The following is a 17348-nucleotide window of genomic DNA, read 5'->3' on the forward strand; positions in this document are numbered from 1 at the left end:
AAAATGAACAGAGTCAGTATAAAAAATTGAAGTCAGAAGTTGAAACGGGATAAACCCATAAAGCCCAATTTTAGATGCCCGCTATTTGAACGTCGTTCCTATAAGTCTTAGTTACCATCTCTAATGCTTATTGGTATTAATAGTAGCCCCTGTAGCCTCTCTCTAAGAAACAGAAGTACGTTATGTTCAACTACGAAATGCCATCAAAATAAATCGGACTTAAAAAATGTTTTTGTACAAAAATCTTTTTCAATGTCTTCTATTCGTTCAATCCCAATCATGCTTATTTTTTTTTCATTATTTTGTTCTCCTTTTTCAATCGCAATCTTGGTTATCGGAATCAACGGTGGCTATTTTCCGGTAATCTGTCGGTTATGTTTGAAAATTGACGTCTGTTTTCGAACATTTAACGATACCTTAGTTTGTAATGTATAGTAATTAGGAACTGCTGGTAATATTCAATGTGAAAAGGCAATGTTGAAAATTTTGATCGCAAATACCTATTAAAAAACCCTGCCTAACTCCCCTTCACCCCCTATTTAACCCCCACACACTCATACACACCTAATCACATTCTTAACTAAAATTAGTTGATTCTAACTATATGTTGCTTGGTTTTTTCTTTTTGATATTTCTGAAACAGCTTGAGCTTGGGTTAGTTTTTTTTTGCACGACTCTTCGAGTCGTTTCTGGTATTTTACCGGCTTTTTTTAGTTGAAGTAAGTTTGTTTATGACTTCAATTTTGACTTCTTTTTTCGATCATTTACCACTGTTTTTGAGCGTTGACTCCTAAAGTACCTAGTAACTGCTGGTGTAATATTCAGGGCGAAAAGGTCTTTTTGAGAACTTTTGATCTCATAAGTACCTCCTACCTATCTAAGCTACAGAGCAACCACCTACCAATTAACCCCCATCCCCACAACATACCTACCCCCCACCCACGCCTACCCACATTCCCAACTGAAAATGATTAGTTTCTAACAAATGTTACTTTTTCGGTATTTTCAAATTTTGCGATAACTGTATTTCTGTTTTCCTTTAAATTGAAGATGTCCTATCAGTTGCTGTCGAAATTTTACATTTGACTTGCAACAAAAGTCGTATTCAATTTTCTGTTTTAGTCTAGAAATTTGTTCTATGCTGTACAATGAAAAATCAATACATAGGTTTTCGAGTCCACGAGGTTAGTAGACTCGATCCGCATTCCAATAATGTTGTGCACTGTAATGCGCAAATGTAATTGAAGATTTTTGTCTAGAGGCAATGATTTGAGGGTTTTAATTGCGATGGTACTAGGTTCAATAAAATTTTCGTAAACTTGTTTCTAATGCTAAACTTTTGCTTAACCATTTTGTCCTCGTTTGACTTTTTTGTTGACTCTGAGTCATGTTTGGGATCTTGCGTGATCTAAATTGCTTGTATTCAGAATTTACGCCGCTAAAGTGTGGCGCGGCAGTTTACTACTAAAAGTGTAACCAAAATTTGCTCTACAATGGGTTGCATTTTTACTGCTAACTGTTTATCTATTTCTCCTCTTGTTGCGGATCAATGCAGTGTTTCAAATGCTCTGGTGAACTTGTTGTCTTCAGTGCTTTTTCTCGTATTGGGAGATATGGATAAATGCGAAGTCACTCCGTTTTGCTGATATGGATAAGAGGTCTAAAAACAAAGAGAACTGCTTTTGAGCCATTCCAACTTATACCTGCACCTCGCCAACTCACATCCTCCATTATAGAATTTTACGTTAATTGGGGGGGGGGGGATGGCCATTAAGCTGGGGGGAGGAGGTGGGGTGGGCTAGGGCTGCAATAACGGTAGAAACCCCCCACTTATTCTTAGTGTGTATGCGTAATGCTTCGTTGATTAATCTGGAGCTTCGCTTCAATTCGGCTTAGCCTCGTCTACCTTCTGCCGGGTAAACGTGTCAATTCGTACATGGAAAAGTATTTCTGAACTATTATTTGATGGTTTTTGGGTTTGTTAGTAACGAAGATAACCCACTTCCATTTCGGGGCAATTGGTCAGACTTCATTTGGATATGGTGGCACAAAGAAACGGTCGTTAATGATGTTTTTATTACATAACTTGTGATTAGGAATTAGGGTTGGCGCAGCTGATCCGAACAACAACCTGGGAGGGGAGGTGACTACTGGAGATGAAAGTGTTACCACTTTGCCACAATCGGCCAGATTTAGACAAGACACTTTAGACGAGATCAGCTCTGCTTCCGAAGATTTCATGGGTAAGATTGTGTGGTGGCAACCACTTCTACAGTTAGTTCTTTACAAATTTTGACGCTAAATTTTTAGGGTTTTCCCCATAATAGCCCCCCCCCCCCCCACCCAGTTTAGTGGTCACATAACCTATAGCACCCCAATCATGGTGAATATACCATAATGGGGGGCTGTAATGGGAAAGACCTAGTTTTTAGATGCCCTAAATAATAGCAGATCTTTTCTGCACCCCCCATGTGTGTTTATGCCCCCACTAATAAATTATGTGTGTTTTTATATCAAACGTTGCTATGTAAAAAGAGTAGCATATCCCCAGTAAGTATCCTTGCAATTAATTGAAATCATTTTTGAGTTTTTCACTGTGTAAAATGGTTATAATCGTAATTAAAATCATGTGTTTGGTCTCTCGTAAGAGACAGTAAATTGTATCTGATTATGGTCCCTTATGTAACTTTGCTGGTATTTTAAAACATGAACTTGCGTTCAGTTGAGTATTGCAATGTTCGCCTTTTGACCTTTGTTATAAATAAACCTTTGCAGCTCAGCGAAATACCGAAAGATCTCAAGATAAGGTCTTGTCAAGCTGTGTATGCATGTCTTAACTCATTCAAATAAAGAGCTGTAATCTTATATTCTAGCTACAAATCTTGAGCTCTTCTGTCTGAACTGAGAACATAACCTCAATATTTCATAACTCCTGTTTTTTGTTATGCTTACACCTATAGTATTTCAGTACTGAATCATAGCAAATTTGAGTCTGTATTTACTCAGATTCATAGTATGATCATATCAGTATATAGTCCGATCAGAATATTTTTTCAGAAAAAAAAATGATCTTCACCTGATTTTAAAAAAACAGTAGTAAACAGTATGTTTTTGTTCTGATTCAGCGCATCTGTGTGGTACAATTTTACTTGATACTTTTAACCCTTTGACAAGCTGGTTATAAGCGGGGTCGATCAATTTTCATTTAATCTTTCCGTTCTTTATTTGCAGAGGAAGATTTGAATGAGGAACACAATGCTTTGCAGTTCACATTTCAACCCGCCCCAAATCTACCACAGGTTCAGCAACGACAACAACAACCAAAACAAACACAGCAAAATGTCTTTCCTCAAAATAAGGATCGAGCTCTAAATCAGAGCCAAAAACAGAAATATTCTAACCAATTTGCGGGTCCAAACGTGAGGCCAAATATCACTGTTAATAATGGTGCTGGTGATAATTTCATTGACGATAACAATTTGACAGGATTTGAGCAATCCATGGATAATTACGACGAGACTAATTTCGACGATAATACTAGTCAGGGAATTACTGATTTCTCTCACCCATTCTCAAACAGGGATTCGGCCTCTGGCCAAAAACGCGAATCGATTCCAAAGTTGGGACAGCTCCGAACACCGAGCTCGGTTTTTGGACGTCGTGATACTTTAGATTCGGATGCTGGAGAGGAAATTAATCTTCATTCTAAGAATCTACGACAGTCTTCGTTTATGTCGGAGTTAATGGACGATTTTTTGCGGCAAAGCTCGTTTGTGAGTACAGACACCCATGGTACTAGTATGCCCGTGGTTTACGAAAGTGATGTTGCACCAACAACAGATAGAAGCTCCTTACCGAAAGGTCCCCCGAGGAGTAAAAATACAGGAAGATATTCTTCTGGTGCTGGGCAAGCAGCAAATAATAGGGGTGTTGGGATAACGTCCAAGATTGCATCACCGCCAAATTTTCTCACTCGGGCGTCTGATTCTGAAGGTAAATTTTGCTAGTGTTCAAAATTAATGCAACAAATTTTCATATCATTTGCATGGGTTTATCGTGCGTGGGCTTTTTGGGTAATTAGGTGTAATGTTGTTAATGCTCTCAGGCAAAGTTTGTATGTAACTTTATCTGAATCTTATTAGTTCCTGAAGCAATTTTTTTTCGGGTAAACTAGTACAGCCCAAAACCATTAATTTCACGGTCGGTTTTCTCTTAGATTTACTCGTCTCTTAAATACGCGGTGTCCCGAATCTTGGGGGGTATATTTATGGTGTAGATGAATTTATTCCGCTGTTTTCAGAGCCTTCTCCGGCTTCCTCTTGTTCAGCCGATTATCATATAGCTGTTGATGTTTAGTATGTTGAACAATTTTTTCGTGCAACTATCTTTTGAAGTATTAAATAAACGCTGTCAATGCCGAAAAACGAAATCAAAATTCAGATGGGATAAACCTTTAAATCCCAGCGCGGTTTAGATGCACGTGTTATAAACTTTGTTTTAATTCTTTCCGAATAATAAGGTCTAATGCTAATAAGTGTTATGGCTGCGAAGCTATTAGCTGAGCGGAGCTATATTGCGGTGTTCTTGGTTTTTACTAATCGGATAGGAGTATTGAGATTCTACAGGTTGTTACCACTCGAAGAGGAGTATTGATATTCTACAGGTTTTTTTTGACAGAAAGCAAGTTTGTTCATGACTTGAATTTTGACTTCTTTCTATTCGAGCTTTTACCTCCGTTTTTCATTGTTGACTTCTGATTGCGAACATTGGACTTTAACAATAGCTTAGTTTGTAATGCATAGCAATTGGTAACAGTCTGTAATTCAAGCTGAAGAGGTCAATTTGAGAAAATTTGATCCCATTTAACTACCTACCCCGTACCTACCTGCCCCCCGCAACGTACCTACCCCCACCCCACCTACATACACCCCACCACCACCTACCTGCCCCCACCTACCCACACCCCTGAACTGAAAATTTTTACGCTTTTTATGTTAGTCTACTATTTTCGTTATTTCTAGTGTTTTTTCGATATTCTGATTTTGTCCAAGTTAGAGTAGAGGTTATTTTGCACGACGATTCGATTCGTTTCCGGTATTCTACCGGCTATGTTTTTTTAGCAGAAAGCAAGTTTGTTCTTGACTTGAATTTTGACTTCTGTTTGAGCATTTACCTCCGTTTGTGATTGTTGACTTCTGTTTTAGAACATTGGACTTTAACAGTAGCTTCGTTTGTAATGTATAGTAATTAGGAACTGCCGGTAATGTTCAATGTGAAGAGGTCATTTTGAGTTTTTTTGTTCCTATATAAGTCACCCCTAATTATCTAAACTACGCCGCACAAACCCCTACTCCCTCCCTTCACTTAGCTACCCCCCACCTAACCCCCCTCAACTACCCCAGCACTACCCACCTCCCCAACCTATCTACCCACCCACCCCACCTAGCTCCCCCCGCACCTAAAAAATTGTAAGCATTTTTAAAACTCTTTAATGTGGTTTGTTGGGCTACTTTTGTACTTTTTTCTCTTGTCTATTTTGATATTCTAATTTCGGTAAGGTAAGGTTAGAGACTATAATGCACGACGATTCCAGTCGTTTCCGATATTCTACCGGTTATGTTTTTTGTTTCGTCGTCTGACGCTCTTTTTCGTTTTAAATTTTGTTCTAGACCATTTTGTCAATTCACGTTCTCAGTCATTTTGTCACGCATGATTTCTTCCTTTTTGCGTGAACTAAATTGCTCGCATTCAGAATTTAAGACTGTTGCTAGAGCAAAGTTGGTTGTAATATATAAGGAAGAATAAGGGACTTGTAGCTAAGTGTTAATGCATCCAGTTCTAACGGGGGGTTGGGGTTCGAACCTCTGCGTCATCAAAAGTTGTCGCAACCAAAATTGTTCTCAAATCTCGAAATAACTTTTTTCCAACTCTTTTCTGTATTCTGTCACTTCAGGTATGTTGTTCATCATTAATATGATTGGTTATTCTCATCTTGCTGTTGGTCAGTTTAAGACTTTGATGTTAAGTTTATTTTTCGGCCGTTTTCTTTGATTGCCTGACTTTTAGTTTTTGTTGATAGTTTTTGTTCAACATCGCTACCGAGTTCGTTCATTTGTGTGCGTACTTTTTGGTCGCACGACTAAACTCTTTCTCAATTTATTTTTTTACTGTCAAAAAGTATCGTCTGCGGAGGATATTCCACCCTAATAATTTCCACTCCTAGATAGGTTCTAGTTCAACTTAAGTCGTAGCCGGTAATGAAAAATCTTAAAATTTGGTTTATTTGTGATCTTGTTTTTTAATCTTATCTGCGGTTAAACAAAGAAGCGTATCTGTCCCCTGCCAATAAAAATTTGCTGTAACTTTTGCCGTTTCTTCAATGAACCCAATTAAGATTTTCGCTATGCAAGATCTGAAATGTTGTCACATCTCATTTGAGCAACTTCTCATTGGTGTTGGCAGAGAAATTGTTTGACATCAATTTGGTTGAATCCGGCATATTTTTCGAATTTAACTAAAAGTAGACAGTCATATAGAACAATTCTGTTATGTGAATGGCAAGTTCTCAATTTCATTTTGTAAGTGTTTGTGCCCGTTTCAATCACAAAAATAGCCGCCATAATCTTTTTCTGCTACTGTCTCCTATTTACTACTTTTCTGGCTGGTTTCATTCATGGCGCATTCTGCTAAAGTGCTTTTGAACAGTGGTTGCTCAGTTATGCAATCTAATATCAGCAGAGTGAATATCGAAAAATTAAATCAAAAATAGAACGAAAACCCATAAAGCCCATTTATAGATGCCCTGTATTTCAACTTTGTTCTTATTTGTCTTAGTAACCAGATCTAATGTTTATTGGAAGTGATACTAATCCCTGAACCCTCTCATTAGAAACATGAGTTTCTAAAAACCAGAAGCAATCAAAATACTACAAATTTTTGGCACAAACCGGGGTCGTGGGAATCAATGACGGCTATTTTCCGGCAGCCTGCAAGGTATGTCATTATGTTTCCACTCTAATCAGTTTTTGCTATGGGCTAAAAGGTTAGTTGAGATTAAAATAGGTGAAATCGTGAGTTATACTGAATTATGGTTAATTGCTCTTGAACGCAGTTCATAGCAATTATTGTAAACGTGTGTGTCTTTTTTTTATGCAAAATTTTCGCTTGACGGTTTTGACGCCCTTGACTTTTTGCATTTCGCGTGATCTAAAATTCTCTCTCAATCACAATTTCAAGCAGCTGAACTCAATTGGCGGCAATTTAATACTAAACGTCAAATAAAAAGTGCGCCGAAACTGGTGTCATTTTTTAACTTTAAATCTTAATAGTGGTATATGTTAACCTCTAATATGGTTATTTGAAGCCCACTATAGAACTTCTTAGTCCCATTTAGGCTACCCCTCCCCCCCCCCCCCCGACTGAAGCAGGCTGCAATTGATTAGAGCTCCCACTAGTCGTTCAAGAGCAATTCTTCCGACGTTTAGTCGGTTATGGCTTTTATTGTTTAGGTGAAATGTCTTTAAATGAGGATTACTCGAAGAGACAACTGTTTGACCAGCTCAGAAAAGAAAAACACCATACAAATAAACTGCAGGAGGAGAACGATGCATATCAAGCTAGGGTAAGACAAAAAAAACCAAAGTATTTATTTATTAGATTAAGCGGAATAGATTAATCAAAGACATCCTGTACAAAAATTGTGAGATCGTATAGGTTGCATTGGTATCTTAGATTTTGATAACTTTGGTTCTTTTATGTCGCAAACTTCTCACAAAATCGAAGGACGTCTTGACAGATGGTCATGATCCAAAACACGACAAAAATCACCGAATACATTTTTATTCAAATCATGTTGGTTCAATTTTCAATCTCGGTAAATAGTTACGTTAGTGAGATATCAACATAGTTTTCAGGCGACCAACACACCCTAACACTTTATCAGATTTTGTCCTATATAGTTTCCAAAGTTTCATATGAATAAATTACCGTATTCAACGTACGTCTCTTTTGGAAAGCAATTTAATGTGTTTTCATCATCATCATCATGGCTTACCTAAAACATAAATTTGACATGATCGGCGTGGTGTGAAATATGTACACACGTACTTGAATTTAAATTACTTTGCATTAGTTGCATTTGCCTTTTACCAGGTGAATGATTTGAACTACGAATTGGCAATTACCAAAGACTGCCTCGACCAGTTGAAGGTAATGGCTCATGTTGGGTTGGATGTTAACCATCCGGACGCATTGCCAGGCAAGGGAACAACTGTGAATCCTGTGAAACAACCGAACAAATTTGAAATGCCAAAACCTGGCAGGGCTGGAGTCATTGATCCCAACGAGAAACAAGACAGAAATCCGGAAGTCAATCCCAGGTATTTATTTTGCTTTGAGCACTTATATTAGTCCTGTCGGTCTTTTTAATAGCCGCGAAGCGAGAGCGGCTATTATTGGGACATCGTGAGTTTCTACAATTCAAAAAATTTGAATTGTATTGGGGTGCTATTATTGGGGAGGGGACATCGTGGTTTTTTACAATTCAAAGAATTTGTTGGTGCGCTGTCTTTTTTTTGAAGATCAATTCGTTTTTCGGCTTTTTCACGTCAGTGAGAAGTCAAAATATAGCGGTGATTTTGGTCGCACTGAAATAGTAAAGGGAGCGAAAAATTGGAGTGAGTTTGGGGCGTGCCTGTTTTCAAAATACCTTTTAAGTGGAGTGAGAAATTGGTGTATGAACAATTTAGCGGTTTTTGAAATGCATTTTTTCCAGGTGTCAATTTGACTTCTGTTTTCAGAGTTTCCTCTTCTTTAGTGCCTTTAAGACGGTACCTTTGTGTTCTAATTGTGCCTATTTGCCTTTGCTTGAATTCATTAAGGGGCAGCTAAAACTTTTTATGACTGCCACTATTTGTCATGAAATATTAGTGAATTTTAGATTTTGCCCCCTTCTTTAAAAAAAATTCGGATGTCCTATCTCTTAGTATCATCAGTGAGAGCTCTGATTGGTTGCTATGGAAGCTCAAACGAACTTAATTAATTGCTCGAATTAATAGCTAGTGGTTTTCATGACTTCGACGCTACTTTTTCTCAAGAGTTTTGAGTGAAATTTTGAGTTCTGCAAGTATTTATTTTACTTTTTGAAATCTTATAATTGGGGACATATCACTGATGATGCCATTAGGGGACGTGTTTATTGATTTAATCGTTGTTGTTCAAATCTAGTGCTTTCTGTGACTTTGACACTTATTGTTTTCCATAATAATTATTGAATTTTTTCAGTTTTGCGAGTTTTTCTCTTCAAATTTGTCGTCTTAACTCAGCCTCATTCTTGACAGATCTCTTTGGTTGCTGAAAAGTTTTCTCTTTGGTTGCTGATCTGTTTGGTTGCTGAAAAGCTCGTCATCTCCATTCATAATTATTGCTTTCTGTGACTCATACGGTTGTTTTTAAAAATTTGATTTTTTTTTTACTTTTGCTAGTATTTGTTGTACTTATTGCTGTCTTATCACTTAATCTCATTGATGACAGGTCTCAGCGGTGGTGATTGAGGACTCAATTAATTGATTTAGTTGTATCCTCCAGTAGTTGTTGTGTTCTTTGACTTTTATACTAAGTCAAAAATTTTCAGCGAGTTTTGCGTTTTTTGTTTATTTTTGTCTTATCATTTAAAATTATTAGTGGGAGGACTAATCGACATATAATGAAAGGTTGCTAATGAGAAATAGAGGAATATAGTTGGCATTATGAGTTCGTATCAGTTGTTTTTGATGTCGAGCCTGTCTTTTCAAAAAATAACAGTTGATTTTTTGGTCTTGCTTGTTTTTGTTGTTCTTGTGTTGTTTTATTGCTTAGTGTGTTTACTAAAATCTCTCATTTGCCTTTTGAAGCGTAGTAAGTGATTGTCAGGTCACAAATTATACAATTTATTGAATTGTTTTTCAGGTCTTGTCCTGGTATGTTTTCTTTTAATGCGTCGTCTCATCGATGATTCTTGCGATCTGACTTCTTCGGATTAACTTTTTCAATGACTTCAGTGACTTGTACTGCTTTGCAGTTAAATTTTGCATGCGTGACGTCGTTTCTGCTTTTAGGTCAATTGCGTGACTTACCTCACTCAACAGAATGACTTCTGAACTCACTTATGGAATTTTATGAACATTTACTAGTTGAATGTCAATAGTGTGCATCTAAGTAGTGCCAAACGTATATGCCCTAATTCTTGAGTATTAGTCTTGAGTTTTTGATCTCGAATATTTATTTTGAAAAAGCTCCAATAGGGATTTTTCCTTGTATAGCGTATGTGTCTCATAAAAGTGACAGTGCAAAATCTAACCAAAAAATTTATGTGTCTATTAAAGGACTGGTGGTCAAGCTGTCTATCTTATTTTTTTTAGTTGTTTCAGTTCATGGAAGGCCACAACCGTCTATTTTGGCTATTTTCCGGCTATCTGCTGGCTGTTTTTTTGCAATTTTTTGTATGAACTATTTGACTTTTCTTCCTCAAAAACGGGCTAAACAGGTACCTCCCAGCGGGAATTAAGTGCTCTTAGAGCCTTTCAGCTCGCTAGTCTACAAATATGCGATTCACGGAAACTGTTTTGGAGACTTATACTTGTCGTGTGAAGGGGTGGTTCTTAGAGGTTGACCCGGGTCGTCGGTCGTTTGCTAGCCCGATGTTAGTCGGCCATGTTTTAAAAATGTTGAATTTATGAGAGAAGATTATTCGGTCTATCTGTTTTTTTGGCAATAATCTTCGGCCGTATTTTGTATATCACATACACTTTGACAATCGGTTTGATCATTATTTCCTGTTAAACAAATGATGTGGCAATTATTGTCTTTTTATGCTAAATTTTTGGTTGACCAATTTGGCTTTTCGATCGACTTTTCGCCTTCGACTTCGGATGTCGTGTGATCTAAATGGCCCCTTTAGTAACTCCAGAGAGTTTTTTCATGTATATTGTTGAATTACTATTTAACTCGAGATTCAATTATACTGCAGACACACCAAAGTCCTAAGTTGGTCTTAATATACCTGAATATATTAATATGACATCATGAACTAGCATTGTCAGTTTTTCTTCCAGGTACAACGAGCTCTCAGGGGAAGCACAAAGGATAAATTCGTCTTTGCAAACATTCTGCGGACTGATCAGGGATGGTAATATGCATGCAAGTCAGCATAAGAGCTTCTTACAACGGATAAAACGTGAGGCAGCTCAGCTGAAATCAGATTACGATAACTTAAATGCGGAAATGGGCGGACTAATTGCACCTGAGGTCAAAGAGATGATGGATCAGCAGTTATTTCAAACGGAGTTCTTGACCAGCGAAGCAGAACATCTTTTTGACGAAATTGAGGCGCAAAAAGAGCAACAGTTACAAAAAATTGAACAGGAACAGCTAAGACTTGTTAAAGAAGAGCAGGAATTAGCGAGAAGTCGAAATAGTTTGAATCAAATTCAACCGCAAAACATAGAAATGGGAATGAACGCGCCTCTAATGGAGCAATCTCAAGAGGTTACGAGATTAGCCCAAGAGGTGGAACAATTGAAAGTTATGTACGAAATGGAGAAACTTCGAAATAGTCAACAAAATCTTGCAGTTGAACCATTGCAAGCCCCAGCTCAGTTGCAGTTAAATGGCGAGCAGTGGGCGAAAGTTGCAACGTCGGCTAATATGAACGTTGCAGATCTGAAGAGGGTCTTAGAAGACGCTGGAGTTGGTCAGGTTCAGCCAAGGCTGGCTCCGGCGCCGATTGAAGACGAAGAATTTATAGGAGCTTCGAATATGAACAATGAACCGAATCTTCATAACGCACCCGAATGGCCAAATCAAAACTTTACTGAGGATTTCGATGCCAATGAAAATGCTTACTACGGCAATGTTGAGAATCTTGGATCAGTTTTTAAGCCGATTTCGACCCACGATTCGTCAATGGTCGCTGGTAGTATTGACCAGCAAAACCTGGCGTCAACTCGAAATACGCCCGCTCTCTTGGCAGGTACTCAGGTCGAAAGTCTGAGAGCCGAAGGCAACCTTCCCAACGGAAATGTGAACTCGGGGTCTTTGGAACGAAAGCATGTTAACCAAGTATCACAACGGTCAGGACTTCCAAAGCGTAGATCCAGTATACCTAAACTAGATCCCAATTTTTATTCCCAAAATTTAACGGGTTCTGGGTATCCAAGACCGGGCGATGACCAAATCAGAAGTGGCAACGCACCGGTAATTATTCCTGAGCAACGAGTAATTAAAGGAAGAACTCATTTTAGTGACCGTCCAATTCAGAAAACATACAGCATTGACGGAGGACTTGGAGATTCTAACGGATCTTTGAGAAGAAAGGACAGACTAGGTGCTATTTTAGCGGCAACTGAAGATAATGACAGTGGGTTTGTTGGCTCAGGTCCTTCGCATTTTGGCAATGTGACCAGCGAAACTAGTTACTCTTCATCTAGAGGCCAAACTCCGGCTACGGCTGCTGGAAGTTTACGACGTTCGAAGAATTCCTCGGTTCTTGACCGAAAGCAACCAGAACATATCTTAGAACCAAAAGTAACTGGTATAAAGGATTCAAGTTTGACCCTAAAAGCAGAATCAGGTTCTGAATCTGGTAAAAACAATGACGGTGATGAATTAGAATCCTTAGGACTTGAGAGTCCTGATTCCAGTGTAGGAAGCATCAAGCGAAGACCTCTGAAAACGAACACTCAAAATAAACCGAAGTCATCAAGTACTCCTAAACCCGCCATGGTCGCAGCAGGAATACAGGCGAGAGTTTCTGCAACTAATAAAAACTCCCAAACAACTACCGAACATAAAGCAGACGCTGCAGTTGGTGATTCAGATATGCCTCGAGGTCCGTATCAGAATCCGAGGAATTTATCTACAAAATTTGCATCTCCTCGTTCAAGTGCCTTTAAATCTTACATTAGTTCTTCAACAGAAGATAACCTTCCATTAAAAACAGGTTCTAAACCGTCTTCCAGTGTTCCTAGACGCATTTCGAGTGCCAGAAAACACTTGCCTTTTAGCCGGAGGGGATTAGTTGAGCCAGTGACCGAGAAGCAAAGCCCAGTTGCTAGTGGTAGTAAGTTCTCGAAATCAGAAACTGCTTTAGAAAATTCGCTCCATAATCAGTCTAAAATTGACGAAATTGAACGTGAAATTTTGGAAATCAAAGCTGATATTGAACAAGCTAAACAGAGAACAAAAAGAGATTCATTGGTATCGTCTACTCCTAGAAATGATAAATCGGTTCGGGATTCCAGACATTTGGAGAAAAGTGATGGGCATTCTAGACCGGGTTCTTTTCTCGCTACCCATGAAAATGGTAATGAATCGCTTAGAAAAGATTCAAGTTACCTTAACCATCAAAATGGTTACATAACTGTCCAACCCAATATGGAAAATAACTCACTAAGACGCTCAGATTCGCGAAATGCGCTGAACTCGAGCGTTGATCATTCATGTAGCCGTAGATTGTCGTTTGTGAAACCGACAGAAAGGAAAACGTCATCAGTTAATACAACATTTGAACCATTACCGTCGAGACCGACAAGGTCTAAGAAGATGCAAACAGAAACTATAGCAAAAACGCCACCAGTTGTAACCTCAAGTTCAGATTCAGAAGATATTGGTAATATAACAATATTGGAGTCAAAACGAGAAAGGGCGATAGCTAACAAGAGATCTGGCAGCGATCGAAACCCGACAAAATCTAGAGGTAATCTTTAACAAAGAAGTTCATTCCAATTAATAATTCATTCAGTGGTATAATTAATTGAAGAATTTCATAGCTGCGAAGCTGTGAGCTGAGCGGAGCTTTATTGCGGTGCTCTTGGTTTTTTTTACAATTTTTACAAAGAATTTGAATTGTGTTGGGGCGCTGTCTTTTTTTAAAGATCTGTTCGCACATTTTCATGAATTTTGAAGTCAAATTGGGGTACTGATTTTGGTCACGCCGAAACAGGAAGTGGAGCGAAAAAGCGAGTGGTTTTGCGGCGTGAACTTTTTTTGCTCTAATTTTAAAGTAGAGTGAGAAAACGGTGTTTGAACAAAAATACGCATTCTCGCTAGTGGTTTTTTTGTTCACATGCGGAAATTTCACTTTGATTTTTACTGTTTTTTTTTCAATTTTTTTTTGATCGGATTTTTTCCTAAAGCGTTTTCCCAATTCACTCATAGTTCGTTCTAGGTCTAGTCAGGTATTGTCCTGCTAAGTTCTTTTTATGATCTGCTCACACATTTTCAAGATTTTGAAGTCAATTCGGAGTAGTGATTTTGGTCACGGCGAAGCAGGAAATGGAGTTAAAAGCGAGTGGTTTTGCGGCCTGAAATTTTCTGCTCGAATTTTAAAGTAGAGTGAGAGTACAGTGTTTGAACAAAAATTCCCTTTCTCGCTAGCGGTTTTTTGTTCATATGCGGCAGGCAATTTCACTTTGATTTTTACTGTTTTTTTCAATTTTTTTGGATTGGATTTTTTTTCTAAATCGTTTTCCCAATCTATTCATAGTTTATTTTAGGCCTTATTTTTTGTTTGAACCAAATTTTCATTTCTCGTTAGTCTTTTTTTAACATGCGGCATTTGGAAATTGATTTTCTGTTTTTTTATATCAAATTTTAAAATTTTTTATCTGACTTTTTTAGAAAGGGTTTTTCCCAATTCAGTCAGAGTCCGTTCTGGGTCTATTTTATGTTTAATCAATGAAATTTCTTTGAATTGTACGTCAGGACTTGTCCTGCTATGTTTTTTGTTCCGTCGTCTGACGCTCTTTTTCGTTTTACATTTGTTCACACTGCACAGCTGAAAAAGTCAAATTTTTTGATTGACCTCTTCCTCTCACTAACGACATTTGCGTGACGTCATTTGTCACTCGTTCTAGCACAAGTTTTTAGGTTATTTGTGTGATTAGATTTTGATCATACGTGACTTACCTCACTCAATAAAATGAATTTTGGGGCTTCTGCGGAATGAATTTTAACAAGCTTTCTTAATTTATTGCTGAATGTTTTTACCTAGTTTCTAGAGCGGCGTCGTTTTTCTCAATTTAGATCGATCTGTTTCTATCTCTATTATATGGCACGCAGGTCTATTCTTTCGCAGCTATTCCGGCAATCTGTAGGCTGTGTTGGTGTAGTTAAGTTATAGCATACATAAAGAGATGTATATATTAGTATTATCGGACGCTAGTATCATCACCGGTACTGTTGTAAGGAAAGCTCAATGTTTCCTGCAAACTAGGTCCTTCGTATGAAACACTGGACAATAGTACTTTATGGAGTTTTAATGCATATACCTTTACCTTAGCTATGACTATAGATTGTGAGAATTAAAGAATGCATCTGTATATGAAGTATATAACATGTTTGTTAGCTATACATTTTTTTTGCAATAAAAGTGGCGGAATATTTAAGAAGTTCTAATTCTAGGAGCTCTATCCTTTCTTGAAAGTTTTTGAAAAATGTCCACTGTAGAGGTCTGGGCGGTGCTTGATTTTGGACTAAGGTAGTAGCTTTTCTGCATCTCAGGTAGTAGTTTTGTGCTGATTAAAAACTACTGTATCAACTAATGTTTTTCTATATTGAACAAATTCTTTGGAAAATATAAGATTTCGGCAATTTGGAGCTCTCAAAATAGCCAAAAATCAACTTCAAAGACGTAAAACTAAAAGCTGGAAAATGTATTTCTTCTTAATTCTAAAAATGTTTTGCTAAAAAATCTTCCAATTTCATCAGAACTAACTATTTCAGTACTTCCAAAACCGCGGAGACGTAAAAAAACGGCTTCATAGAATCACCATTAATCAACCAAACTCATTATTGAAAAGCAAAAACGGAAATGTTTTCTTATTTTTTCTTCGTTTGTAATCCTTATGTTGTCAGAGCCGATCGTTCGAAATAACCTTCTCTACTAGAATGCAATTCAGAAGGACTCGAGAGTTACAGAGTTTATGGATATACAGTTTGAAAAACGATGCAATTGTTTAAATTAGAACATTATTTGTCACTTCTGTGTAATGAAGTTGCTCTTTGAACTGATCTTTTTCAGGTCTGAGGGAAGTTAAAACTAAAGAATTTATTGGTATCAAATTCTTCACATGAAAACGCATGAGTTTGTTTGAAAACTGAAGAAATTTTTTCAGTCACATGAAAACCATTAACTTTTTCTATTTATTTAAAATTCTACGAAAAGTGAAAAGGCCAAAATATTGAATTTACCGTTAACCATTTCTCCACAACGCTACTAAATAAGAGCTTTTATGAGACGCCTTTAACGTTCCCTTAGTTGATAGTACTTGATAATCACAAGTAGAATGCAAAAAAATGTCAGAAATCTCAAAAATTAGAAAAGTTACTTAAATTTTGCTACAAAAAATGATTTTAAATAGATTCAAAACAGCAACTGTCTTTATTTAGTCTAGTTGGTTGCGCCTCTGCGAGATTGAAAAAAATGGATTTGGCCCTTGGTGCTCATGAAACATCAAATGACCAAAATTTTGGAAAAAATTTCAGGAAAGTCCATTTTAAATTTTTTTGTAAATTTTACAATTAACGGTATAATTGCCCCCAAGAAGTCCATACTTAGGTTTACGATAAAACAGACAAGACCTAAATGAACGAAATCAACCATTGGTGAAGATCAGTTGCCGAAAAGAAAATTTGTGTCGGGGTTTTATTTGTCTGTGTGTGCTTAAGTGGGTGTATGTGTGTGGTATGCATATCTAAAAAAGAGACTATGTCTGATACCGTTAGTTCTTTTCAATGTTAGAAACAAATATATACAGATCCAAAAAATTTTCCGACAACGTGTAAAATAGAAAAATTACAATTCATTAGTTACAAATTGAGGCTTTAATTTTTTCCAAAACGAAAATTTTGTTTTTCAAATCTGGCTGGTAATACATCTGCTAGGTTTGAAAACTTTGATATTTTCATTATGCTCCTGAGACATCCAGAATGATCCATTTTTCCGACTTACTTCAAAACGTTTCATTTCAAAATTTTATGTCAAAATTTCAGTTACCGATCCAATTGCCTCAACTTGTCCACACCTATTTTTTCTTTAGAAAAATTCGACGAAGACGTAATTTAACGGGACGAACCTTGAGTAAAGATCAGTTGCCAAAAAGAAACGTTTTAAATATTTTTTTTGATGTTCGGGTTTGTGTTTGGCGATTTTCTTTAATAGCCGCGAAGCGATTTTAAAGATCGTGGTTTTTTACGACTCGAAGAGGAGTATTGAGATTCTACAGGTTTTTTTTAGCAGAAAGCAAGTTTGTTCATGATGTTCGGGTTTGTGTTTGGCGATTTTCTTTAATAGCCGCGAAGCGATTTTAAAG

At 37.3% G+C, this 17348-nt stretch overlaps 1 protein-coding gene across 2 annotated transcripts in view; it reads left to right on the forward strand.

Annotated features, from left to right (window-relative positions):
* LOC142350744 (uncharacterized) overlaps positions 1-17348 on the forward strand; it is a 63420-nt gene that overhangs the window by 16205 nt on the left and 29867 nt on the right. For both annotated transcript variants that reach the window (XM_075402695.1, XM_075402696.1), the window contains exons 5-9: positions 2097-2243; positions 3232-3993; positions 7509-7621; positions 8152-8378; positions 11091-13732. In XM_075402695.1, the coding sequence (XP_075258810.1) occupies positions 2097-2243; positions 3232-3993; positions 7509-7621; positions 8152-8378; positions 11091-13732 (3891 nt within the window). The remainder of the gene's footprint in view (positions 1-2096; positions 2244-3231; positions 3994-7508; positions 7622-8151; positions 8379-11090; positions 13733-17348) is intronic.

This window comes from Convolutriloba macropyga, chromosome 12 (genome assembly GCF_964194025.1).
Source record: "Convolutriloba macropyga chromosome 12, txConMacr16.3, whole genome shotgun sequence".
Lineage (NCBI taxonomy): Eukaryota > Metazoa > Xenacoelomorpha > Acoela > Convolutidae > Convolutriloba > Convolutriloba macropyga.